Here is a 26,678-nt window from a genome sequence, read left to right as displayed (position 1 = left end):
GTCAGCTAAAGACTTACAGAAATATCTGGAAGATGCTAACATCTCTGTTGACGAGTCTACGATACGTAAAACACTAAACAAGAATGGTGTTCATGGGAGGACACCATGGAAGATGGTGGGTTTTAGTGTAGGGTTAGATGGTAGATGGTAGGGTATTTAAATAGTGGAGTAGGGTGGGGGGTTTTAGTGTAGGGTTAGATGGTAGATGGTAGGGTATTTAAATAGTGGAGTAGGGTGGGGGGTTTTAGTGTAGGGTTAGATGGTAGGGTATTTAAATAGTGGAGTAGGGTGAGGGGTTTAGTGAGTGTAGGGTTAGATGGTAGGGTATTTAAATAGTGGAGTAGGGTGGGGGGGTTGTTAGTGAGTGTAGGGTTAGATGGTAGGTAATTTAAATAGTGGAGTAGGGTGAGGGGTTTTAGTGTAGGGTTAGAAGGTAGGGTATTTAAATAGTGGAGTAGGGTGGGGGGTTTTAGTGTAGGGTTAGATGGTAGGGTATTTAAATAGTGGAGTAGGGTCAGGGGTTTTAGTGTAGGGTTAGATGGTAGGGTATTTAAATAGTGGAGTAGGATGGGGGGTTTTATTGTAGGGTTAGATGGTAGGATATTTAAATAGTGGAGTAGGGTGAGGGGTTTTAGTGTAGGGTTAGAAGGTAGGGTATTTAAATAGTGGAGTAGGGTGGGGGGTTTTAGTGTAGGGTTAGATGGTAGGGTATTTAAATAGTGGAGTAGGGTGGGGGGTTTTAGTGTAGGGTTAGATGGTAGGGTATTTAAATAGTGGAGTAGGGTCAGGGGTTTTAGTGTAGGGTTAGATGGTAGGGTATTTAAATAGTGGAGTAGGGTGGGGGTTTAGTGAGTGTAGGGTTAGATGGTAGGGTATTTAAATAGTGGAGTAGGGTGAGGGGTTTTAGTGTAGAATTAGATGGTAGGGTATTTAAATAGTGGAGTAGGGTGGGGGGTTTTAGTGTAGGGTTAGATGGTAGGGTATTTAAATAGTGGAGTAGGGTGGGGGGTTTTAGTGTAGGGTTAGAAGGTAGGGTATTTAAATAGTGGAGTAGGGTCAGGGGTTTTAGTGTAGGGTTAGATGGTAGGGTATTTAAATAGTGGAGTAGGGTGGGGGTTTAGTGAGTGTAGGGTTAGATGGTAGGGTATTTAAATAGTGGAGTAGGGTGAGGGCTTTTAGTGTATAATTAGATGGTAGGGTATTGAAATAGTGGAGTAGGGTGGGGGGTTTTAGTGTAGGGTTAGAAGGTAGGGTATTTGTTGATTTATTCATGTTAATTTTCAAGCAACGTGGAAGGGAGTTATACTCCAGTCTAGTGAGTGGCGGTAATGCAACATTTGTTGGATGCCAACCACCGTTAAACCTCATCGAAGAAGAAGGAGGAGGAGGAGGAGGAGGCTATCAGAAAGACGACCACACCTTCCCATATTGTGAAATCTTGTTGGGGCGGAGTCATTTCAATAGACGGTCAGCCAACACAAGGAAAGTCACCCACAGTACTTGCTGCATGAGCTTGTAACTTGTATTTTAACGAGAAGAGTTATTATTTGACAGAATTTCTCCAGTCGAGGTTGATCCGTATTCCACCGCTGCCAACATGTCGGATTTAGAGAGACTGAAGATGACCGGCGCTGGGAAAGCTATCGCCTTGTTGACAAGTGGCGGAGATGCACAAGGTACGGGATGATTAGGGGAAGGGACAAACATCTGTCCAGCTATTTATCAACTAGGGCTACGTTGTGTTAGTTGCATAATCCCTACAGGTCGTCGGTCATATGTTAACTGCTAGTTATTTGACTTTGATCATTATTTTAAACTACTTTTATTTTACGCGAGTTGTTGACATGGGGTTTTGACAGCTAAAGGAAAGAACGAGGGCTTGATAATGTTATCCAATACATGTGTTTTCGTGCATTTTGACAGAAATGACTCGTTCCACTTATAATGTTGTAAAAGTCGTAATCTTCTGGTTGTGTGTCTTCATCCGTCGATCGTTTTAATATAATCAGTTTGCAAAATGTTTGTGGAAGCGCTGCTAAAACCGAAGGTGCGCTTGATTGAGATCACTCTGTACGCCGGGTTGGCGAATTTCATGTTTAGGACTAATATAATGCTGTGAAAAGTGTCAACTCTGGCAACATTTCGCACCGGGCGAGCTAAACAAGCGCACCCCCATTAGCGCATCTACGTCTACGTGTGTGTGTATTGGGCCATACGTGCAGGATATCAGGTAGAAGAGAGGAGGAGCCATTCATTGCATTACCTTTGCATGTTTGATCAGGGACCGTTAAGGTTACAGACTCAGCCTACTACAGAACTAAACAGTGGAGGACCATCCTACTCAGTGAATTTCAGACTCTAACCAACAATTCAATTTTAAGTAAAAAAAACGTATTAAGTGAACAATCGATAACTAAACAATTCAAAAAGAGAGTGAAAAATGACAGTAGCGAGGCTGTATACAGTAGCGAGGCTGTGTACAGTAGAGGGGCTATATACAGTAGAGGGGCTATATACAGTAGAGGGGCTGTATACAGTAGGGAGGCTGTATACAGTAGGGAGGCTGTATACAGTAGTGAGGCTGTATACAGTAGTGAGGCTGTATACAGTAGTGAGGCTATATACAGTAGAGGGGCTATATACAGTAGAGGGGCTATATACAGTAGAGGGGCTGTATACAGTAGAGAGGCTATATACAGTAGAGGGGCTGTATACAGTAGGGAGGCTGTATACAGTAGGGAGGCTATATACAGTAGAGAGGCTACAGTGGGGCAAAAAAGTATTTAGTCAGCCACCAATTGTGCAAGTTCTTCCACTTAAAAGATGAGAGAGGCCTGTAATTTTCATCATAGGTACACTTCAACTATGACAGACAAAATGAGAAAAAAAATCCAGAAAATCACATTGTAGGATTTTTAATGAATTTATTTGCAAATTATGGTGGAAAATAAGTAGTCAATAACAGTGGTCAATAATAGATCTCCTCTAGAGCAGTGATGTTTTGTTGCTGGGCAACACAGACCTTCAACTCCCTCCAAAGATTTTCTATGGGGTTGAGATCTGGAGACTGGCTAGGCCACTCCAGGACCTTGAAATGCTTCTTACGAAGCCACTCCTTCGTTGCCCGAGCGGTGTGTTTGGGATCATTGTCATGCTGAAAGACCCAGCCACGTTTCGTCTTCAATGCCCTTGCTGATGGAAGGAGGTTTTCACTCAAAATCTCACGATACATGGCCCCATTCATTCTTTCCTTTACACGGATCAGTCGTCCTGGTCCCTTTGCAGAAAAACAGCCCCAAAGCATGATGTTTCCACCCCCATGCCTCACAGTAGGTATGGTGTTCTTTGGATGCATCTTTGGATGCAACTCATTCTTTGTCCTCCAAACACGACGAGTTGAGTTTTTACCAAAAAGTTCTATTTTGGTTTCATCTGACCATATGACATTCTCCCAATCTTCTTCTGGATCATCCAAATGCTCTCTAGCAAACTTCAGACGGGCCTGGACATGTACTGGCTTAAGTAGGGGGACACGTCTGGCACTGCAGGATTTGAGTCCCTGGCGGCGTAGTGTGTTACTGATGGTAGGCTTCGTTACTTTGGTCCCAGCTCTCTGCAGATAATTCACTAGGTCCCCCCGTGTGGTTCTGGGATTTTTGCTCACTGTTCTTATGATCATTTTGACCCCACGGGGTGAGATCTTGCATGGAGCCCCAGATCGAGGGAGATTATCAGTGGTCTTGTATGTCTTCCATTTCCTAATAATTGCTCCCACAGTTGATTTCTTCAAACCAAGCTGCTTACCTATTGCAGATTCAGTCTTCCCAGCCTGGTGCAGGTCTACAATTGTGTTTCTGGTGTCATTTGACAGCTCTTTGGTCTTGGCCATAGTGGAGTTTGGGGTGTGACTGTTTGAGGTTGTGGACAGGTGTCTTTTATACTGATAACAAGTTCAAACAGGTGCCATTAATACAGGTAACGAGTGGAGGACAAAGGAGCCTCTTAAAGAAGAAGTTACAGGTCTGTGAGAGCCAGAAATCTTGCTTGTTTGTAGGTGACCAAATACTTATTTTCCACCATAATTTGCAAATAAATTCATTAAAAATCCTACAATGTGATTTTCTGGATTTTTTTTCTCATTTTGTCTGTCATAGTTGAAGTGTACCCTTGATGAAAATTACAGGCCTCTCTCGTCTTTTTAAGTGGGAGAACTTGCACAATTGGTGGCTGACTAAATACTTTTTTGCTCCACTGTATATACAGTAGAGAGGCTATATACAGTAGGGAGGCTATATACAGGCACCGGTTAGTCAGGCTGATTGAGGTAGTATGTACATGTAGATATGGTTAAAGTGACTATGCATATATGATAATCAGAGAGTAGCAGTAGCGTAAAAGAGGGGTTGGGGCGTGGCGGGACACAATGGGTAGCCATTTGACTACCTGTTCTTGAGTCTTTTGGTTTGGGGTTAAAACTGTTGAGAAGCCTTTTTGTCCTAGACTTGGCACTCCTCTACCGCTTGCCATGCGGTGGTAGAGAGAACAGTCTATGACTGGGGTGGCTGGGGTCTTTGACAATTTTTAGGGACTTTCTCTGACACCGCCTGGTATAGAGGTCCTGGAAGCTTGGCCCCAGTGATGTACTGGGCCGTATGCACTACCCTCTGTAGTGCCTTGTGGTCGGAGGCCGAGCAGTTGCATCCTGACTGTCAGCAGTCAGGATGCTCTCGGTGTTGCAGCTGTAGAACCTTTTGAGGATCTGAGGACCCATGCCAAATCTTTTCAGTCTCCTGAGGGGGAATAGGCTTTGTCGTGCCCTCTTCACGATTGTCTTGGTGTGTTTGGACCATTCTAGTTTGTTGGTGATGTGGACACCAAGGAACTTGAAGCTCTCAACCTGCCCGCACTACAGCCTCGTCGATGAGAATGGGGGCGTGCTCAGTCCTCTTTTCCTGTAGTCCACAATAATCTCCTTAGTCTTGGTTACATTGAGGGATAGGTTGTTATTCTGGCACCACCCTGCCAGGTCTCTGACTTTCTCCCTATAGGATGTCTCGTTGATGTCGGTGATCAGGCCTATCAAATCAAATCAAATCAAATGTTTTTTTGTCACATACAAAGGTTAGCAGATGTTAATGCGAGTGTAGCGAAATGCTTGTGCTTCTAGTTCCGACAATGCAGTAATATCCAACAGGTAATCTAACCTAACAATTTCACAACAACTACCTTATACACACAAGTGTAAAGGAATGAATAAGAATATGTATATAAAAAAAAAAAATATATATATATATATATATATATATATATGAATGAGTGATGGTATAGAACGGCATAGGCAAGATGCAGTAGATGGTATAGAGTACAATATATACATATGAGATGAGTAATGTAGGGTATGTAAACATTATATGAAGTGGCGTTGTTTAAAGTGGCTAGTGATACATTTATTACATCAATTTTTCCATTATTAAAGTGGCTGAAGTTGAGTCAGTATGTTGGCAGCAGCCACTCAATGTTAGTGGTGGCTGTTTAACAGTCTGATGGCCTTGAGATAGAAGCTGTTTTTCAGTCTCTCGGTCCCAGCTTTGATGCACCTGTACTGACCTCGCCTTCTGGATGATAGCGGGGGCGGCAGGGTAGCCTAGTGGTTAGAGCATTGGAATAATAACTGAAAGGTTGCAAGTTCCCCGAGCTGACAAGGTACAAATCTGTCATTCTGCCCCTGAACAAGGCAGTTAACCCACTATTCCTAGGCCGTCATTGAAATTATGAATTTCTTCTTAATCAACTGACTTGCCTGGTTAAATAAAGGTAAAATATATATACATATATTTTTTTAAATAGCGGGGTGAACAGGCAGTGTCTTGGGTGGTTGTTGTCCTCGATGATCTTTTTGGCCTTCCTGTGACATCGGGTGGTGTAGGAGGGCAGGTAGTCCTGGAGGGCAGGTAGTTTCCCCCGGTGATGCATTTTGCAGACCTCACTACCCTCTGGAGAGCCTTACAGTTGTGGGCAGAGTGGAGAGCCTTACAGTTGTGTTGCAGTACCAGGCTGTGATACAGCCCGACAGGATGCTCTCGATTGTGCATCTGTAAAAGTTTGTGAGTGCTTTTGGTGACAAGCCGCTGCTGCGCCTTCTTCACCACGCTGTTTGCGTGGTTGGATCATTTCAGTTTGTCCGTGATGTGTACGCTGAGGAACATAACTTTCTACCCTCTCCACTACTGTCCTGTCGATGTGGATAGGGGGATGCTCCCTCTGTTGTTTCCTGAAGTCCACGATCATCTCCTTTGTTTTGTTGACGTTGAGTGTGAGGTTATTTTCCTGACGCCACACTCCGAGGGCCCTCACCTCCTCCCTTTAGGCCGTCTCGTCATTCGTGGTAATCAAGCCTACCACTGTAGTGTCGTCAGCAAACTTGATGATTGAGTTGGAGGCTTACATGGCCACGCAGTCGTGGGTGAACAGGGAGTACAGGAGAGGGCTCAGAACGCACCCTTGTGGGGCCCCAGTGTTGAGGATCAGCGGGGTGGAGATGTTGTTACCCACCCTCACCACCTGGGGGCGGCCCGTCAGGAAGTCCAGGACCCAGTTGCACAGGGCGGGGTCAAGACCCAGGGTCTCGAGCTTGATGACGAGTTTGGAGGGAACTATGGTGTTAAATGCTTAGCTGTAGATGATGAACAGCATTCTCACAGGTATTCCTCTTGTCCAGATGGGATAGGGCAGTGTGCGTTATCTGTGGAACTATTGGGGCGGTAAGCAAATTGGAGTGGGTCTAGGGTGTCAGGTAGGGTGGAGGTGATATGGTCCTTGACTAGTCTCTCAAAGCACTTCATGATGACGGAGGTGAGTGCTACGGGGCGGGCGATAGTCATTTAGCTCATTTACTTTAGCTTTCTTGGGAACAGGAACAATTGTGGCCCTCTTGAAGTATGTGGGAACAGCAGACTGGGATAAGGATTGATTGAATATGTCCGTAAACACACCAGCCAGCTGGTCTGTGCATGCTCTGAGGACGCGGTTAGGGATGCCGTCTTGGCCTGCAGCCTTGCGAGGGTTAACACGTTTAAATGTTTTGCTCACGTCGGCTGCAGGGAAGGAGAGCCCGCAGGTTTTGTAGCGGGCCGTGTCAGTGGTACTGTATTGTCCTCAAAGCGAGCAAAGAAGTTGTTTAGTCTGTCTGGGAGCAAGACATCCTGTCCGCGACAGGGCTGGTTTTCTTTTTGTAATCCGTGATTGACTGTAGACCCTGCCACATACCTCGTGTCTGAGCCGTTGAATTGCGACTCTACTTTGTCTCTATACTGCCGCTTAGCTTGTTTGATTGCCTTGCGGAGGGAATAGCTACACTGTTTGTATTCGGTCATGTTTCTGGTCACCTGCCCTGATTAAAAGCAGTGGTTTGCGCTGTGTCGTCTGCAAACTTAATGATGGTGTGCGTGGCCATGCATTCATGGATGAACAGGGAGTACAGGAGGGGACTGAGCACGCACCCTGAGGGGCACCAGTGATGAGGACCAGTGTGGCAGATGTGTTGCTACCTACCCTCACCACCTGGTGGTGGCCCGTCAGGAAGTCCAGGATCCAGTGCAGAGGGAGGTATTTAGTCCCAGGATCCTTAGCTTAGTGATGAGCTTTGAGGGCACTATGGTGTTGAACGCTGAGCTGTAGTCAATGAATAGCAATCTCACATAGGTGTTCCTTTTGTCCAGGTGGGAAAGGGCAGTGTGGAGTGCAATAGAGATTGCATCATCTGTGGATCTGTTTGGGCGGTATGCAAATTGGAGTGGGTCTAAGGTTTCTGGGATAATGGGTTTTGATATGAGCCATTATCAGCTTCTCAAAGCACTTCATGGCTACGGATGTGAGTTAGGCAGGTTGCCTTAGTGAATTAGTGAAACCTTAAAGTTAGGCTTTTTAGATTAAACTTTACTAAATATGTTAATGTCAACAAATAACTGGTTTGCAGCGAAGACAGCACTCTCTGTAGCTGGAGGACAGCTATTTTCCGTCCTCCTGTGGGTACATTGACTTCAATACAAAACCTAGGAGCCTCATGTTTCTCAACCCCTTCCATAGACTTACACAGTAATTATAACAACTTCCGGAGGACATCCTTCAACCTATCAGATTTCTTGCAGCATGAACTGACATGTTGTCCACCCAATCAAAAGATCACAGAATGAATCTAGTACTGAAAGCATAAACTACAGCTAGCTAGCACTGCAGTGTATATAACAGGTAGTAGTTGACTCGGAGAGAGAGCGAGAGACAATAGTTGAACAGTTTTTAACAAGGAGAAGCAGCAGAAAGAGAGCAAGAGAGAGCTAGCTATATTTTGTAGAGGTCGACCGATTATGATTTTTCAACGCCGATACCGAAACTGATTATTGGAGGACCAAAAAAAGCTGATTAATCGGCCAATATTTTTTTAAATGTATTTATTTATTTGTAATAATGACAATTGCAACATAAACCAAAATTGGTCATTCAGTTCACTTCATATAATACATAAATAAAATCTTTGTAGTCTCACATAAATAATGAAAGATGTTCCATTTGGTTTAAATAATGCAAAAACACAGTGTTGGAGAAGAAAGTAAAAGTGCAATATGTGCTATGTAAAAAAGCTAACGTTTAAGTTCCTTGCTCAGAACATGAGAACATATGAAAGCTGGTGGTTCCTTTTAACATGAGTCTTCAATATTCCCGGGTAAGAAGTTTTAGGTTGTTGTTATTATAAGACTGTTTCTCTCTATACCATTTGTATTTCATATACCTTTGACTATTGGATGTCCTTATAGGCACTTTAGTATTGCCAGTGTAACAGTATAGCTTCCGTCCCTCTCCTCGCCCCTACCTGGGCTCGAACCAGGAACACATCGACAACAGCTACCCTCGAAGCATCATTACCCATCGCTCCACAAAAGCCGCGGCCCTTGGTCTCAGAGCGAGTGACGTCACCGATTGAAACGCTATTAGCGCGCACCACCGCTAACTAGCTACGGAGTTGATAGGCTTGAAGTCATAAACGGCTCAATGCTTGAAGCACAGTGAAGAGCTGCTGGCAAACGCACAAAAGTGCTGTTTGAATAAATGCTTACGAGCCTGCTGCTGCCTACCACCGCTCAATCAGACTGCTCTATCAAATATCAAATCATAGACCTAATTATAACATAATAACACACAGAAATACAAGCCTTGGGTCATTAATATGGTCGAATCCGGAAACTATCATCTCGAAAACAAGACATTTATTCTTTCAGTGAAATACGGAACCGTTCCATATTTTATCTAACGGGTGGCATCCTTAAGTCTAAATATTCCTGTTACATTGCACAACCTTCAATGTTATGTCATAATTACGTAAAATTCTGGCAAATTCATGTTAGCAGGCAATATTAACTAAATATGCATGTTTAAAAATATATACTTGAGTATTGATTTTAAGAAAGGTGTTGATGTTTATGGTTAGGTACACATTGGTGCAACGACAGTGCTTTTTTTGCGAATGCGCTTGTTAAATCACCCGTTTGGCGAAGTAGGCTGTGATTCAATGATAAATTAACAGGCACCGCAAGCTAGATCAACTAGTAATATCATCAACCATGTGTAGTTAACTAGTGATTATGTTAAGATTGATGTTTTTTTTATAAGATAAGTTTAATGCTAGCTAGCACCTTACCTTGGCTCCTTGCTGCACTCGCATTACCGGTAGTCAGCCTGCCACGCAGTCTCCTCGTCGAGTGCAATGTAATCGGTCATAATCGGTGTCCAAAAATGCCGATTACGATTTGTTATGAAAACTTGAAATCGGCCCTAATTAATCGGCCATTCCGATTAATCGGTCGACCTATAATATTTTGTTTAATTTTTTTCACTTTCACACTAGCTTGTCATTGACGTCACCTGACCTGGGCTTTCTGGGGTTTTAGGCCCGAATGATTTTGTCTCTGCCCTGCTGGGATGGTGTAAAACAAACTACACTGCAATACTCCAAACATGAGCCCCGGACTGCCCTGCCTTTTTAATGCTGCCTAAAACCAGCAGTTCTGTAAACGGTGGGACTTTAGGAAGCCGTCGAAATGGTTTCCCAGAGTCGTTTTTGATTCATACAAAGAAATTATATTCCGGCGCGCATTGGGGTGACTGCTCATTCCCTGAGGGTGAGAGTGCCAAGATGAGAAGGACGGAGGTAAATTTGGTTAGCTTGCTATTACTATAGAACATTTTGTTAGCACATGATGATATAATTCAGAGTTATTGACCTCACAGTAAGCCAGATGTAATTGAGTTATTGACCTCACAGTAAGCCAGATGTAATTGAGTTATTGACCTCACAGTAAGCCAGATGTAATTGAGTTATTGACCTCACAGTAAGCCAGATGTAATTGAGTTATTGACCTCACAGTAAGCCAGATGTAATTGAGTTATTGACCTCGCAGTAAGCCAGATGTAATTGAGTTATTGACCTCACAGTAAGCCAGATTCCAGTAACTTACATTTCAACATGTTGACTCAAAAGCTGCACTGACAGATAATGTCATCGTAAATAAGAATTTGTTCTTAACTGACTTGCGTAGTTAAATAAAAGGTTAATACAATATTTTTTTAAATGACGAGTATAGACATTTTTTATGAGCATGGCCTCATTACTGGCCCAACGCTCTGACCACTAGGCTACCTGCACCCCGATATTAAACAATATATGATCAAAGAAATCTATAGTATGACAGATGTATTTGTTATTGCAGTTTGTAATCTGACCCTCTGATATCCAGGAATGAATGCAGCTGTCCGCGCTGTGACCCGGATGGGGATATTTGTTGGAGCCAAGATGTATCTCGTATATGAGGTACTATTATCCAATCACCATCTATTTTACAACACACCAGTTTTAAAACACATCGTTCATTACCCTGTGTCTTACAGTTAGCTTGTGTCTTACAGTTAGCCTGTATCTTATAGTTAGCCTGTATCTTACAGTTAGTTAGCCTGCATCTTACAGTTAGTTAGCCTGCATCTTACAGTTAGTTAGCCTGTGTCTTACAGTTAGTTAGCTTGTATCTTAGTTAGTTGGCCTGTATCTTACAGTTAGTTAGCCTGCGTCTTACAGTTAGTTAGCCTGTGTCTTACAGTTAGTTAGCCTGTGTCTTACAGTTAGTTAGCCTGTGTCTTACAGTTAGTTAGCCTGTGTCTTACAGTTAGTTAGCCTGTGTCTTACAGTTAGTTAGCCTGTGTCTTACAGTTAGTTAGCCTGTATCTTACAGTTAGTTAGCCTGTGTCTTACAGTTAGTTAGTCTGTGTCTTAGGATGTTCTCCTCCATCATGACCAGTATTGATCTGATTGATTGAACGATGTGATTGATATTTTCCTCTCAGGGCTACCAGGGTCTGGTGGATGGAGGGGACAACATCAAGCTGGCCCACTGGCAGAGTGTCACCAACATCATACAGCAGGTAACCGTGACCTAGCTACTCTGAAAGAGAAGCCTAAACTCTACTGGTGTCAGGAGTCATGATCAGAGCCGTTTTACATGGGATGGTCAACAGACCGGGACCAGAAGTCAGCTCTGGCATTTCTACCACACTGGACCATTTTCTTCCTTGAGGCCCCCATTATTTGCCAGATCATTAGAATTGTGCTAAAATAAACAATACCCAATAGGAAAAATAATAATTCCCGCCCAACTGGCACTTGTCTGAAATGCCAGATTTTCTGCATTTTCAAAATTTTAACCTTTATTTAACCAGGCAAAACCCATTGGGGCGGCAGGTAGCCTAATGGTTAGAGCGTTGGATTTGTAACCAAAAGGTTGGAAGATCGAATCCCCGAGCTGACAAGGTACAAATCTGTCATTCTGCCCCTGAACAGGCAGTTAACCCACTGTTCCTAGGCAGTCATTGAACATTTGAATTTGTTCTTAACTGACTTGCCTAGTTAAATAAAAAAAAATAAAAATTTAGGTTAAAAACCTATTTTTCGAGGGCGACCTGGCATAAAGGGGAAATAGCAGCATGTCCAGTACACCCCTAGCCTGAGCTGTCATGGTGAGGAAGGGATGAATATTTGAATCACCTACTGTGTCAGCGGGTCAAGATGATGAACCCTGTCTCTTTCTCTGATCGTCATAACATGTCTCTTCAGCATCTGTTTTGCTTTAACTCTTTCTCTCCATATACAGTGAGGTCCAGAAGTATTGGGACAGTAACCACGTGTCTAGTTTTCACGAGAGTAAAGTCGTATCGTATAAATACAAAAATCACGAAAGCTGTGATAATTTGTTCATTCGACATGATGCTATCTTTAAGACTCAGTAACATTTAATTATGTGAAAAGGGACGGTGGAAAAGCCTTTATGTACAAATATTGATATAATAACCATCATATGGAAGGTAACGTTGTGTGGTCCTCCCACTACGAATCGGGAAACCATGTAGTTTATTAGGCTACAGATGAAATAACTGATGAACTTCACAGGGTGGTGAAAGAGCACAGTGATGAGCTTGATGAACTTCACAGGGTGGTGAAAGAGTACAGTGATGAGCTTGATGAACTTCACAGGGTGGTGAAAGAGTACAGTGATGAGCTTGATGAACTTCACAGGGTGGTGAAAGAGTACAGTGATGGGCTTGATGAACTTCACAGGGTGGTGAAAGAACACAGTGATGGGCTTGATGCTCCTTTCCAATAAATATTGAGGGTCTTATAGTGGTGACATGATGAAATGTACACTGGGTACCAGTACTGAGTCTTTGTGCAGGGGTACCACGTAGTTGAGGTAGATATGTACACATACACTGAGTGTACAAAACATTAGGAACACCTTCCTAATATTGAGTTGCAACCCCTTTTGCACTCAGAACAGCCTCAATTTGTCAGGGCATGTACTCTACAAGGTGTTGAAAGCGTTCCACAGGGATGTTGACTCCAATTCTTACCCACAGTTGTGTCAAGTTGGCTGGATGACCTTTGGGTGATGGATTATTCTTGGTTCACACGGGAAACTGTCCAGCAGCGTTGCAGGTCTAGACACACTCAAAACGGTGCGCCTGGCCCCTACTACCATACCCTGTTCAAAAACACAAATCTTTAGTCTTGCCCACTCACCCTCTGAATGGCACACATACACAATCCATGTCTCAAGGCTTAAACATCCTTCTTTAACCTGTCTCCTCCTCTTCATCTACAATGATTGAAGTGGATTTAACAAGTAACATCAATAAGGGATCATTGCTTTCACCTGGATTCACCTGGTCAGTCTGTCATGAAAGAGCAGGTGTTCCTAATGTTTTGTACACTCAGTTTAGGTAGGGCTAAAGTGACTAGGCAACAGGATTGATAATAAACAGTAGCAGCTGCATATGTGATGAGTCAAAGAGATAGTCCAGGTTGCTATTGGTTAGATCTAATATATTTGTCACGCGCTGAATACGACAGGTGTTTGGTATTTTATTAGGATCCCTATTAGCTGTTGCAAAAGCAGCAGCTACTCTTCCTGGGTTCCACACAGAACATGAAACATAATACAGAATGACATAATACAGAACATTAACAGACAAGAACAGCTCAAGGACAGAACTACATTAATTTAAAAAATGAATAAAATAAGGCACATGTAGCCTACATATCAATACATACACACAAACTATCTAGGTCCAACATGGGAGAGGCGTTGTGCCGTGAGGTGTTGCTTTATCTGTTTTTTGAAACCAGGTTTGCTGTTTATTTTAGCAATATGACATGGAACGTAGTACGGGCTCGATATAATACTGTACGCTTTCTTGAATTTGTTCAGGATTTGGGGACTGTGGGAAGGGGGAGGGTAAAATTAAGTGATGCAGTCAGCCTCAACTCTTAGCCAAGAGAGACTGGCATGCATAGTATTTATATCAGCCCTCTGATTACAATGAAGAGCAAGACGTGTCGCTCTGTTCTGGACCAGCTGCAGCTTAACTAGGTCTTTCCCTGCAGCACTGGACCACATGACTGGACAATAATCAAGATTAGACAACACTAGAGCCTGCAGGACTTGATTTGTGGAGTGTGGTGTCAAAAAAGCAGAGCATCTCTTCATTACGGCCAGACCTCTCCCCATCTTTACAACCATGAAATCTATATGTTTTGACCATGACAGTTAACAATCTAAGGTAACGCCAAGTAATTTAGTCTCCTCAACTTGTTCAATAGCCACACCATTCATTACTAGATTCAGCTGAAGTCTAAAACTTAGGGAATGATTTGTACCAAATACAATGCTCTTAGTTTTAGAGATGTTCAGGACCAGTTTATTGCTGGCCACCCATTCCAAAACAGACTGCAACTCTTTAAGGGTTTCAGTGACTTCATTAGCTGTGGTTGCTGATGTGTATATGGTTGAATCATCACATGCTTTGTTTAATGCCAGTGACAGGTCATTGGTAAAAATAGAAAAGAGTAGAGGGCCTAGAGAGCTGCCCTGCGGTACACCATACTTTACATGATACATATTAGAGAAGCTTCCATTAAAGAAAACCTTTTGAGTTCTATCTGATAGATGGCTCTGGATACACTATATGGCAGAGGTTGAAAAGCCATAATACATACTTTACGTTTTCTCAACAACTGGCTGTGGTCAATAATATCAAAGGCTGCACTGAAATCTAACAGTACAGCTCCCACAATCTTCTTATTATCAATTTCTTTCAACCAATCATCAGTTATTTGTGTCAGTGCAGCACATATTGAGTGCCCTTCTCTATAAGCATGCTGAAAGTATGAAAGTAAATTTGTTTACAGAGAAATAGCATTGTATTTGGTCAAACACCATTTTTGCTAAGAGCTGGCAGCAAGCTGATAGGTCTGCTGTTAGAACCAGTAAAGGCCACTTTACCACTCTTGCGTATAGCAGAATTACTTTGGCTTCCCTCCAGGCCTGAGGACTAGTGATGCACTGATATGACCTTTTTTGGCCGATACCGATATCCAATATTTTCCTTACCAAAAAGATACCGATTAGCGATATTGAAAATTAGCTGCCTGTTAGTACAGTTAAATAGTTAGACCGCTGCGTCCGTGTGTGTTTTAAGGCATCACAATGATAGGAATTCCTGGGGAACCCTTAATCCTTCCTGGGGTCCACACAGAACATGAAACATAATACATAACTTTAATAGACAGGAACAGTTCAAGGACAGAACGATATCAATTAAAAATGAATAAAATAAGGCACATGTAGCCTACATATCAATACATACACACAAACTATCTAGGTCCAACATGGGAGAGGCGTTGTGCCGTGAGGTGTTGCTTTATCTGTTTTTTGAAACCAGGTTTGATGTTTATTTCAGCAATATGAGATGGAATGTAGTCATGTGTGAACTGGGAGTACAGGAGGGGACTGAGCACGCACCCCTGAGGGGCCCCTGTGTTGAGGATCAGCGTGGCGGATGTGTTGTTACCTACTCTTACCACCTGGGGGCGGCCCGTCAGGAAGCATCCAGTTGCAGAGGGAGGTGTTTAGTCCCAGGGTCCTTAGCTTAGTGATGATCTTTTTGGGTAATATGGTGTTGAACGCTGAGCTTTTGACAATGAACAGAATTCTCAGATAGCTGTTCCTTTTGTCCAGGTGGGAAAGGGCAGTGTGGAGTGCGATTGAGATTACGTCATCTGTGGATCTGTTGGGGTGGTATGCGTTTTGGAGTGGGTCTAGGGTTTCTGGCATGATGTTGATGTGAGCCATGACTAGCCTTTCAAAGAACTTCATGGCTACAGACATGAGTGCTATTTAATCCTAGAAAATTCCCTGTTTTAGGTCAGTTAGGATCACCACTTTATTTTAAGAATGTGAAATGTCAGAATAATAGTAGAGAATTATTTATTTCAGCTTTTATTTCTTTCATCACATTCCCAGTGGGTCAGAAGTTTACATACACTCAATTAGTATTTGGTAGCATTGCCTTTAAATTGTTTAACTTGGGTCAAACGTTTCGGGTAGCCTTCCACAAGCTTCCCACAATAAGTTGGGTGAATTTTGGCCCCTTCATCCTGACAGAGCTGGTGTAACTGAGTCAGGTTTGTAGGCCTCCTTGCTCGCACGCGCTTTTTTCAGTTCTGCCCACAAACGTTCTATATGATTGAGGTCTGGGCTTTGTGATGACCACTCCAATACCTTGACTTTGTTGTCCTTAAGCCATTTCGCCACAACCTTGGAAGTATGCTTGGGGTCATTGTCCATTTGGAAGACCCATTTGCGACCAAGCTTTAACTTCCAGACTGATGTCTTGAGATGTTGCTTCAATATATCCACATAATTTTCCTACCTCATGATGCCATCTATTTTGTGAAGTGCACCAGTCCATCCTGCAGCAAAGCACTCCCACATTTTGATGCTGCCACCATCGTGCTTCACGGTTGGGATGGTGTTCTTCTGCTTGCAAACCTCCCCCTTTTTCCTCCAAACATAACGATGGTCATTATGGCCAAACAGTTATATTTTTGTTTCATCAGACCAGAGGACATTTCTCCAAAACGTACGATCTTTGTCCCCATGTGCAGTTGCAAACCGTAATCTGGCTTTTTTATGGTGGATTTGGAGCAGGGGCTTCTTCCTTGCTGAGCAGCCTTTCAGGTTATGTCGACTCGTTTTACTGTGCATATAGATACTTTTTTACCTGTTTCCTCCAGCATCTTCACAATCCTTTGCTGCTGTTCTGGGATTGATTTGCACTTTTCGCACCAAAGTACGTTCATCTCTAGGAGACAGAACGCGTCTCCTTCCTGAGTGGTATGATGGCTGCGTGGTCCCATGGTGTTTATACTTCCGTACTATTGATTGTACAGATGAACGTGGTACCTTCAGACGTTTGGAAATTGCTACCAAGGATGAACCAGACTTGTGGAGGTCTACAATTCTTTTCTGAGGTCTTGTGCAACAGCTTTTTTTATCCGCCTTTCATTTACTTTTTTTCCCGAAAGCCGGCAATTGCCAGCTAACGGAAAGGCTGCAGCCTATTGGCTCTACTGCCAGACTTATTTGCAATTGCTTTTGCCTCATCCTTTTCAACCATACACATTTTTATGGATTCAAGTTTTTACAGTCATTTTTTAATGTGTGAATGCTTATTAGTAACTGGAATAAGCAATTTCTTAAATGCTATAATTGCAGTGTATGGTTGTGTCCCATTATACACCACAGTCCAGAAAATATTATTTACATCTTCAACATATGAATCACTATGTAAGTTACTGTTTTTGCAGTACGTTTGCCAATCGGTTGTGTCGTTTTGCTAATCGGTTCTGCAGCCAGACTTATTTGCCATTCCTTTTGCCTCATCCCTCTCAACCATACAATGTTTCAATTCCTCATCAACCCACAGGGATTTAACTGTTTTTACAGTCATTTTCTTAGTGGGTAATTAGTAACTGGAATAAGTTGTTTCTTAAATGTGTCAAGTGCAGCGTCTGGTTGCTCCTCATTACACACCACGAACCAACAAATAATATTTACATCAACAACATAGGAATCAGTACAAAACGTCTTGTATGACCTCTTATACACCTATATTTGGAACTTTGGTTTTCCTAGATATGACTACTATAGCTAATTTCTGTAGCATTAGTAAAGATGTGATCAATACATGTTGATAATCTCATTCCTGTGCTGTTTGTAACTACCCTGGTAGGTTGACTGAAAACATGAACCAGGTTGCATCCACTGGTTACATGTTCTATATTTTTCTTGAGTGGACACCTTAATGAATGCCAGTCAATATAGGTCACCCAGAAAATATACCTCTCTAATGATATCACATACATTATCAAGCATTTCACACATGATCCATATTTACTTGGTGGTCTAAAGCAATTTCCCACAAGGCTTTAGGTGAAGCAGGAGAACCTGTAGACATGTTACTAAAACAGCATTTGACATGAGATCCTCTAAACTTTACGGGAATATGAATCTGAAAATAAACAGCAACACCACCCCCATTGGCATTCCTTTTCTGTAGATGTTGTAACCATGTATTGCTATCGTGAAGGGTGTTATCTCAGTGTGTTTCAGAGATAGTCACTTTATGAATGTTATCTGTTACTAGCAAGTTATTGATTTCTTGAGCCTTGTTTCTATAAGTTGTTACAGTGCCTTCTGACGGTATTTACTCTGCTTGACTTTTTCCACATTTTGTTGTTACAAAGTGGGATTTAAATTGACTTTAAATTGTCATTTTTTATCAATGATTCACACAGAATATTCTGTAATGTCAAAGTGGAAGAAAAATTTGAACATTTGTTAAGAATTAATTAAAAATAAAATCTGTGTGTGTACTGTATCTTGATTAGATAAGTATTCAACCCTCTGAGTCAATACAGGTTAGAGTCACCTTTGGCCACGATTTACAGCTGTGAGTCTTTCTGGGTAGAGCTTTCCACGCCAGGATTGTGAAACATTTGCCCATTATTATTTTCAAAATTCTTCCAAGCTCTGTCAAATTGGTTGTTTGTCATTGCTAGACATGTTGACGTCATTGATTTTCAAGCAGATTTAGATCTGAACTGTAACTCTGCCACTCAGGAACATTCACTCTTCTTCGTATGTAACTCCAGTGGAGATTTGGCCTTGTGTTTTAGATTATTGTCCTGCTGAAAGGTGAATTTCTCTCCCAGTGTCTGGTGGAAAGCAGACTGAACCAGGTTTTCCTCTAGGATTTTGCATGTGCTTAGCTCTATTCAGTTTCTTTTTTATCCTGAAAAACTGCTCAGTCCTTAACAATTACAAGCATGCCCATAACATGCTGCACCACTATGCTTGAAAATATAGAGAGTACTCAATAATGTGTTGTATTGGATTTGCCCCAAACATACCACTTTGTATTCGGGACAAAAAAATTAATTGCTTAGCCATTGTTTTTGCAGTATTACTTTAGTGCCTTGTTGCAAACGGGATGCATGTTTAGGAATATGTTTGTTCTGTACACGCTTCGTTTTCACTCTATCAGTCATATTAGTATTGTGGGACCCTATAACCCCAACCCGATCACTCTGTTCTGCCACCTCAGGTCTCCCACCCCTATGAGAGGGCAGCTCCTGCTCGGCCCAGTCCAAGATCTTGTTTTTCCTGGGACCCCAATGTTGAAGCTAGCTTTTCCTAAAGCTAGGACAGCAGAGTTATTGCCCTTCTTCCCCCTGAAGCTAGGACAGCAGAGTTCCTGCCCATCTTCCCCCCTGAAGCTAGGACAGCAGAGTTCCTGCCCATCTTCCCCCCTGAAGCTAGGACAGCAGAGTCCCTTTCCATCTTTCCCCTGAAGCTAGGACAGCAGAGTTCCTGCCCTTCTTCCCCCTGAAGCTAGGACAGCAGAGTTCCTGCCCTTCTTCCCCCTGAAGCTAGGACAGCAGAGTTCCTACCCATCTTTCCCCTGAAGCTAGGACAGCAGAGTCCCTGCCATCTTTCCCCTGAAGCTAGGACAGCAGAATATAAGTCTCTCTGGATAAGTGTGTCTGCTAAATGACTCACTAACTGTACGTCTCTCTGGATAAGAGTGTCTGCTAAATGACTCACTAACTGTAAGTCTGTCTGGATAAGAACGTCTGCTACATGACTCACTAACTGTAAGTCTGTCTTGATAAGAACGTCTGCTACATGACTCACTAACTGTACGTCTCTCTGGATAAGAGTGTCTGCTAAATGACTCACTAACTGTCAGTCTGTCTGGATGAGAACGTCTGCTAAATGACTCACTAACTGTAAGTCTGTCTGGATAAGAACGTCTGCTAAATGACTCACTAACTGTCAGTCTGTCTGGATAAGAACGTCTGCTACATGACTCACTAACTGTAAGTCTGTCTTGATAAGAACGTCTGCTAAATGACTCACTAACTGTCAGTCTGTCTGGATAAGAACGTCTGCTAAATGAATCACTAACTGTACGTCTCTCTGGATAAGAGTGTCTGCTAAATGACTCACTAACTGTCAGTCTGTCTGGATAAGAACGTCTGCTAAATGACTCACTAACTGTAAGTCTGTCTGGATAAGAACGTCTGCTAAATGACTCACTAACTGTACGTCTCTCTGGATAAGAGTGTCTGCTAAATGACTCACTAACTGTCAGTCTGTCTGGATAAGAACGTCTGCTAAATGACTCACTAACTGTAAGTCTGTCTGGATAAGAACGTCTGCTACATGACTCACTAACTGTAAGTCTGTCTTGATAAGAACGTCTGCTAAATGACTCACTAACTGTAAGTCTGTCTGGATAAGAACGTCTGCTAAATGACTCACTAACTGTAAGTCTGTCTTGATAAGAACGTCTGCTAAATGACTCACTAACTGTACGTCTCTCTGGATAAGAGTGTCTGCTAAATGACTCACTAACTGTAAGTCTGTCTTGATAAGAACGTCTGCTAAATGACTCACTAACTGTCAGTCTGTCTGGATAAGAACGTCTGCTAAATGACTGACATGTAAATGTACTAAATGGAGTAACTACCATGTTGTTGATCCTTCCTCAGTTTTCTATTACGGCCATTAAACCCTGGAACTGTTTTAAAGTCACCATTGGCCTCATGTTTTAGCCATCTACCAATAGGTGCCCTTCTTTGCGAGGCCTTGGATAACCTCCCTGGTATTTGTGTTTGAATTTCACGTTTCAATCATGTTTAACATTATTATTGCATACAGAGTGAGTCCACAAAAATAATTATATGACTTGTTAAGCACAGTTTTCCTGTGCTCGTGCTCCAGGATAGCACAGGTGTTTTTCCCAAGGAACCGAGATGTTTCTTACCATAGAGCTACCGATGCTGACAGCTGGTGAAATGCCTGGGGAGGTCTGAATGTTTTGTTTTGTCTCAAGTGGAGACCTTTGAGGACTGAGGGGAGGTGTGGCCCGATGGAACCGAGCCAGCCATAGATTTCATCGTGGCTGAGGAAGGCGCCGGAGTCTCAGACACCATACGGTCTGAAGATCTGAACCCGAAGGAGAATCCCCTGGGTTGGAAATAGGGTATAGGATGAATGCGCGGCATCCTCAGAGGGTGGCAAAACTGATGTCTGGATTCCCAAAGCCAAAGAATCACAATCAGTTCCACATTGACCGCTGCCTCCAGCAGATGACGTTGTTCCATTGCTGGTTAGAAATCTGTAGGTCCTCTAGTAGGCATCCAGTAGGTCCTCTAGAAGCGTCAGTCCATTTTCCACAGGCGGGGGAGACTTTCCCGGTGAGAGGTCCCTGTGAAGCACTGGTCAGTCGGTCAAATAGTGGTGACAGGGCAGGGAAACCCTCAGCATTTTAGAACTACGTTCAGCCTGAGGCGTAGAGAAGGAGAAGGTAGGTGGCCGTGGTTTCCCCAGCAAGTTGTGGAAAGCTGCGATTTGCTTTCTTAGGGTAGAAAGCTCAGTCCAATCGATAGTCCTCCTCAAGTAGGTCGTTGTTGCATTGAAAATCCGGTTGGTCCACAGTGTCCCGTAAAATAGCATAGCAAACACAACTCCTAGAACTCAGGAAGCATTCGCCTCCATGAGAAGAGGCAGTCCCAAATCGGGAAAATCCAAGCAGCTATCTTATTTTTATTTAACCAGGTAGGCCAGTTGAGAACAAGTTCTCATTTACAACTGCGACCTGGCCAAGATAAAGCAAAGCAGTGCGACAAAAAAAACATCTTTGTTAGCTTGATGGTTAGCAGCTCTTTGAACGTGTCAGCTCTAGCCTTTAGCTCAGTGCGGACTTTGCCTGTAATCCATAGCTTCTGGTTGGGATATGTACGTACGGTCACTGTGGGCATGACGTCATCGATGCACTTTTTAATGAAGCCGGTGACTGATGTGGTACACTGGTCAATGATATTGAATGAATCTTGGAACATATTCCAGTCTTTGCTAGCGAAGCAGTCCTGTAGCTCAGCATCCACTTTATCGGAACACCTCTGAATTGAGCAAGTCACTAATCCTTCCTGTTTGAGTTTTTTTCTTTTTAGCAGGAAGCATGAGGATAGAGTTATGGTCGGATTTGCCAAGTAGAAGGTGAGGGAGAGCTTTGTATGTGTGGACTAAAGGTGATCTATGGTTGTTTTTTCACCTCTAGTTGCACAGGTGATATGAAAATCACCAGCCAATATGGGTGCCACCACAGGATGTGCATTTTCTTGTTTGTGTGAATATGGAACCAAATACTACACTTTTTACTGCTTTAATACACACATTGTGAATGTGTCCAAATACTTTTGGTTCCCTAAAATGGGGAGGACTATGTACAAAAAGTGCTTTAATTTCTAAACGGTTCACCTGACATAGATTAAAATATTCTCAAATTAAAGCTGACAGTCTGCACTTTAACCTTTAATTTCAAATCCAAAGTGTTGGACTACAGAGCCAAAACAACAACAAAAATTGTCACTGTCCCAATACTGTTGGAGCTCACTATCTCTTCTCTGTTCTCTCCCTCCCTGCCGGTCTAGTTCTGCAGATGGTAAGTTCTTTCTGTGTGTGGTGCTAGAGCCTATATCATCAGTCTCTCGTCAGTAGATAAATAGCATCTTATGTTCTAGTGCATTTTTATACTCTTATCAATGTTTTAAAGCAGTCTAATTCAGTGTTTTTTTTGTGTGTGTGTTTGTATTGTTGAATGTTATACAAACGGGGGGTTCTGATCCTGAATGCTGATTGGTTAAAACTGCATTCCAGTCGGTCTCTATTCCACAAGTTACCACCGGCTAAATCTATGACGTTGAAATGCCTATTTACTCTGTTCCATCTGACTGCGCATTCCACTGTCTCATCAGCCCAGCCAGGCAATTTATACAACTTGAAACAGATCTCCACTATAAAAAGCGTCTTGTTTTCAAAAGCTGAGATTTATTTAAACCTTGCTGTCTGTCTCTCCGACGTATCCCACTTCTGACATATGTTCAAATGGGCTCCCGAGTGACACAGCGGTCTAAGGCACTGTCTCTCAGTGCTAGAGACGTCACTACAGACCCTGGTTCGATTCCAGGCTGTATCACAACCGGCCGTGATTGGGAGTCCCATAGGTCAGCGCACATTTGGCCCAGCGTCGTACAGCTTTGGCCTGGGTAGGCCGTCATTGTAAATAAGAATTTGTTCTTAACTGACTTGCCCAATTAAATAAATGTTAAATAAAAAAATGTAAGATTTTCAAAATTGCTTCAATGTTCAAATTTGATCTCCAGATGTCTGTGTTGTGATGAGACAGACAGGCAGGCAGCGTTTCCCAGCCAGTCGAAATCATGAATCGGCTGTCATCATTTTTATGCATACAGTTAATTTGGAAAGTATTCAGACCCTTTTTCCACATTTTGTTACGTTACAGCCTTATACTAAAATTTATTAAATTATGTCTTTCCCTCATCAAGCTACACACAATACCACATAATGACAAAGCGAGGACAGTTTTTTTTTTTGTAATTTATAAAATGTAAAAAAAGATACCTTATTTACAAGTATTCAGGACCTATGAGACTCACAGTTGACAGTGCATGTCAGCGCAAACACCAAGCCATGAGGTCGAAGGAATTGTCCGTAGAGCTCAGAGACAGGATTGTGTCGAGGCACAGATCTGGGAAAAGGTACCAAAACATTTCTGCAGCATTGAAGGTCCCCAAGAACACAGTGGCCTTAATAAAAAAAAATAAAAAAAATAAAAAAACGTTGATCCTTTTATTTAACTAGGCAAGCCAAACCCGGATGACGCTAGGCCAATTGTGCTATGGGACTCCCAATCACGACCAGATATGATACAGCCTGGATCCGAACCAGGGACTGTAGTGATGTCTCTTGCACTGAGATGGCAGTGCCTTAGACTGCCGCGCCACTCAGGAGCCCTAATTCTTCAATTCTCCAATCCCATTTTTAAATGGAAGAAGTTTGGAACCACCAAGACTCTTAAGAGCTGGCCAACTGGACCAAACTGAGCAATTGGGGAGAAGGGCCTTGGTCAGGGAGGAGACCAAGAACCCGATGGTCTCTCTGACAGAGTTCCTATGTGGAGATGGGAGAACCTTCCAGAAGGACAACCCTCACTGCAGCATTCCACCAATCAGGCCTTTATGGTAGGGTGGCCAGACGGAAGCCACTCCTCAGTAAAAGACACATGACAGCCTGCTTGGAGTTTGCCAAAAGGCACCTAAAGGACTCTCAGACCATGAGAAACAAGAATCTCTGCTCTGATGTAACCTTGATTGAAGTCTTTGGCCTGAATGCCAAGCGTCACGTCTGGAGGAAAAAAGGCACCATCCCTACGGTGAAGCATGGTGGTGGCAGCATCATGCAGTGGGGATGTTTTTCAGGGACTAGGAGACTAGTCAGGATTGAGGCAAATATGAAGGGAGCAAAGTACAGAGATGTCTGATGAAAACCTGCTCCAGAGATCTCAGGATCTCAGACTGGGCAAAGGTTCACCTTCCAACACGACAACGACCCTAAGCATACAGCCAAGACAACGCAGGAGTGGCAAGTCTCTGTATGTCCTTGAGTGGCCCAGCCAGAGTCCGGACTTGAACCTGATCAAACATCTCTGGAGAGACCTGAAAATAGCTGTGCAGAAACACTCCCCATCCAACCTGACAGAGCTTGAGAGGATCTGCAGAGAAGAATGGGATAAACTCCCCAAATACAGGTGTGCCAAGCTTGTAGCGTCATAGCCAAGAAGACTCGAGGTTGTAATCGCTGCCAAAGGTGCTTCATCAAAGTACTGAGTAAAGGGTCTGAATACTTATGTAAATGTGATATTTCAGGATTTTTTTTGTTTCTAAATTTGTAAGAATATCTACAAACCTGTTTTTGCTTTGTCGTTATGGGGTATTGTGATGTCATTATGGTGTATTGTGATGTCATTATGGTGTATTGTGATGTCATTATGGGATATTGTGTGTCGATTTGAGTGGGGGAAAACAATTTAGTCCATTTAGATGGGTTCCCGAGTAGCACAGGCACTAAGGCACAGGCACTAAGGCACTATAGTCACCCTGGTTCAAATCCAGGCTGAATCACATCCAGCCGTGATTGGGAGTCCCATAGGGCTGCGCTTAATTTGCCCAGCATCGCCCCGATTTGGCCGGTGTAGGCCATCATTGTAAATAAGAATTTGTTAACCGACTTGCTAAATATATACATTTTTAAATTGTTATTAAGAATAAGGCTGTAATGTAACAAAACGTAACAAATTGTGGAAGAAGTCAAGAGGTCTCAATATTTGCCGAATGCACTGTATATACAAAGAAATGTACATTCAAAAAAAGGTCAAACAAAATGAAGTGCAGCTAGTTTTCAGTTTTTCCAGCTTCAGTTTGAAGTGATTGTGTTAGCTGTGTTGTTGGCTAGCTCCTGTGAACAACAGTGTCCTGACGAGAGAGCACATTTCCTATGCCAGGTGAAATCACACCTAATTAGCTCATTGTTATGGATGTATCCAAGTAAATGTCACTAGGAAACAGTTTGCAAATGCAGATACTTTGCTGTTATTCTGGCTGCACTTTCTGACGCGACCATGAGTTAGCCTTATTTAGCTGGCTCGCTAGCAGGCAAGGGATAAGAACGTTGCCAGCCAGTATGGCAATGGAACATTTAGAACGAACGACTGGGTCGCGTCCATAGATACAGAACGACTGGGTCGCCATAGATACAGAACGACTGGGTCGCCATAGATACAGAACGACTGGGTCGCGTCCATAGATACAGCAGGCTCCAAAATTACTGGCACCCCTGACTGGCAATGCACAAACAATGCTTAAACAAATATAAACAATATAATTATAGAGAGACTCAAAACACCAACATGTGATAAATACTGTACTTTATTAATGTTTCAATGGAACCCAACAAAATAATTTATTGATTTAATAAAAAATCATTGTCCTCCAAATCAAGGTTTCACAATTAATGGCACCCTTAAAAATTTTTGTAAATAACATCTACCAAAATTAAACCACAAATTAAATTCCACTTATTTAAGTTTATCTAAGTCTTAAGGAACTATATTGAGCCATTACATTTACTTCCTGTTTCACTAGGGTATCAAAATGAGGTAACATACATGCAATATCCCTTTGTCATCCAACACCATGAAGAAAATAACAGAACTGGCAGTTCAAAAGAGACAGATGGTCGTAGACCTTCATATATCTGGTAATGGCTACAAGAAGATTCACAAACGATTGAATATACCACTGAGCACTGTCAGGGCAATTATTAGAACATTCAAAAGATCACCGGGTTTGAAAAAGCACCATCAGACGCCACCTCCACAACCACAGGCTCTTTGGAAGGGTTGCCAGAAGAAAGCCCTTTCTAACCACAAGACACAGACGCAAGCGCTTGGAGCCAAACGTAATTTAAATTATGACTGGAAGAAGGTGCTCTAGTCCGATGGGACCAAAATGTAACGTTTTGGTCAGATACAGCATTGGCATGTTTGGCGTAGAAACAGAGATGCAACAAGGAGAGGCACCTCATACCCACGGTGAAACAGAGATGCATACAAGGAGAGGCACCTCATACCCACGGTGAAACAGAGATGCATACAAGGAGAGGCACCTCATACCCACGGTGAAACAGAGATGCATACAAGGAGAGGCACCTCATACCCACGGTGAAACAGAGATGCATACAAGGAGAGGCACCTCATACCCACGGTGATACAGAACATAAAGACTGAACGACTGGGTCGAGTCCATAGATACA

At 42.8% G+C, this 26,678-nt stretch overlaps 1 protein-coding gene across 1 annotated transcript in view; it reads left to right on the top strand.

The window, feature by feature from the left end:
- The first annotated feature begins 1,440 nt into the window (after window positions 1-1,440).
- Window positions 1,441-26,678, top strand: part of LOC139381013 (phosphofructokinase, liver a) — a 61,131-nt gene continuing 35,893 nt past the window's right edge. The window contains exons 1-3 of the mRNA XM_071124243.1: window positions 1,441-1,676; window positions 10,788-10,861; window positions 11,389-11,466. Coding sequence (XP_070980344.1) covers window positions 1,598-1,676; window positions 10,788-10,861; window positions 11,389-11,466 — 231 coding nt within the window. The 5' untranslated portion in view covers window positions 1,441-1,597. The remainder of the gene's footprint in view (window positions 1,677-10,787; window positions 10,862-11,388; window positions 11,467-26,678) is intronic.

This window comes from Oncorhynchus clarkii, chromosome 22 (assembly GCF_045791955.1).
Source record: "Oncorhynchus clarkii lewisi isolate Uvic-CL-2024 chromosome 22, UVic_Ocla_1.0, whole genome shotgun sequence".
Classification (NCBI taxonomy): Eukaryota; Metazoa; Chordata; class Actinopteri; order Salmoniformes; family Salmonidae; genus Oncorhynchus; species Oncorhynchus clarkii.
Note: the sequence above shows the minus strand (reverse complement) of the source record. Positions and strands in the feature narration are given on the sequence as shown.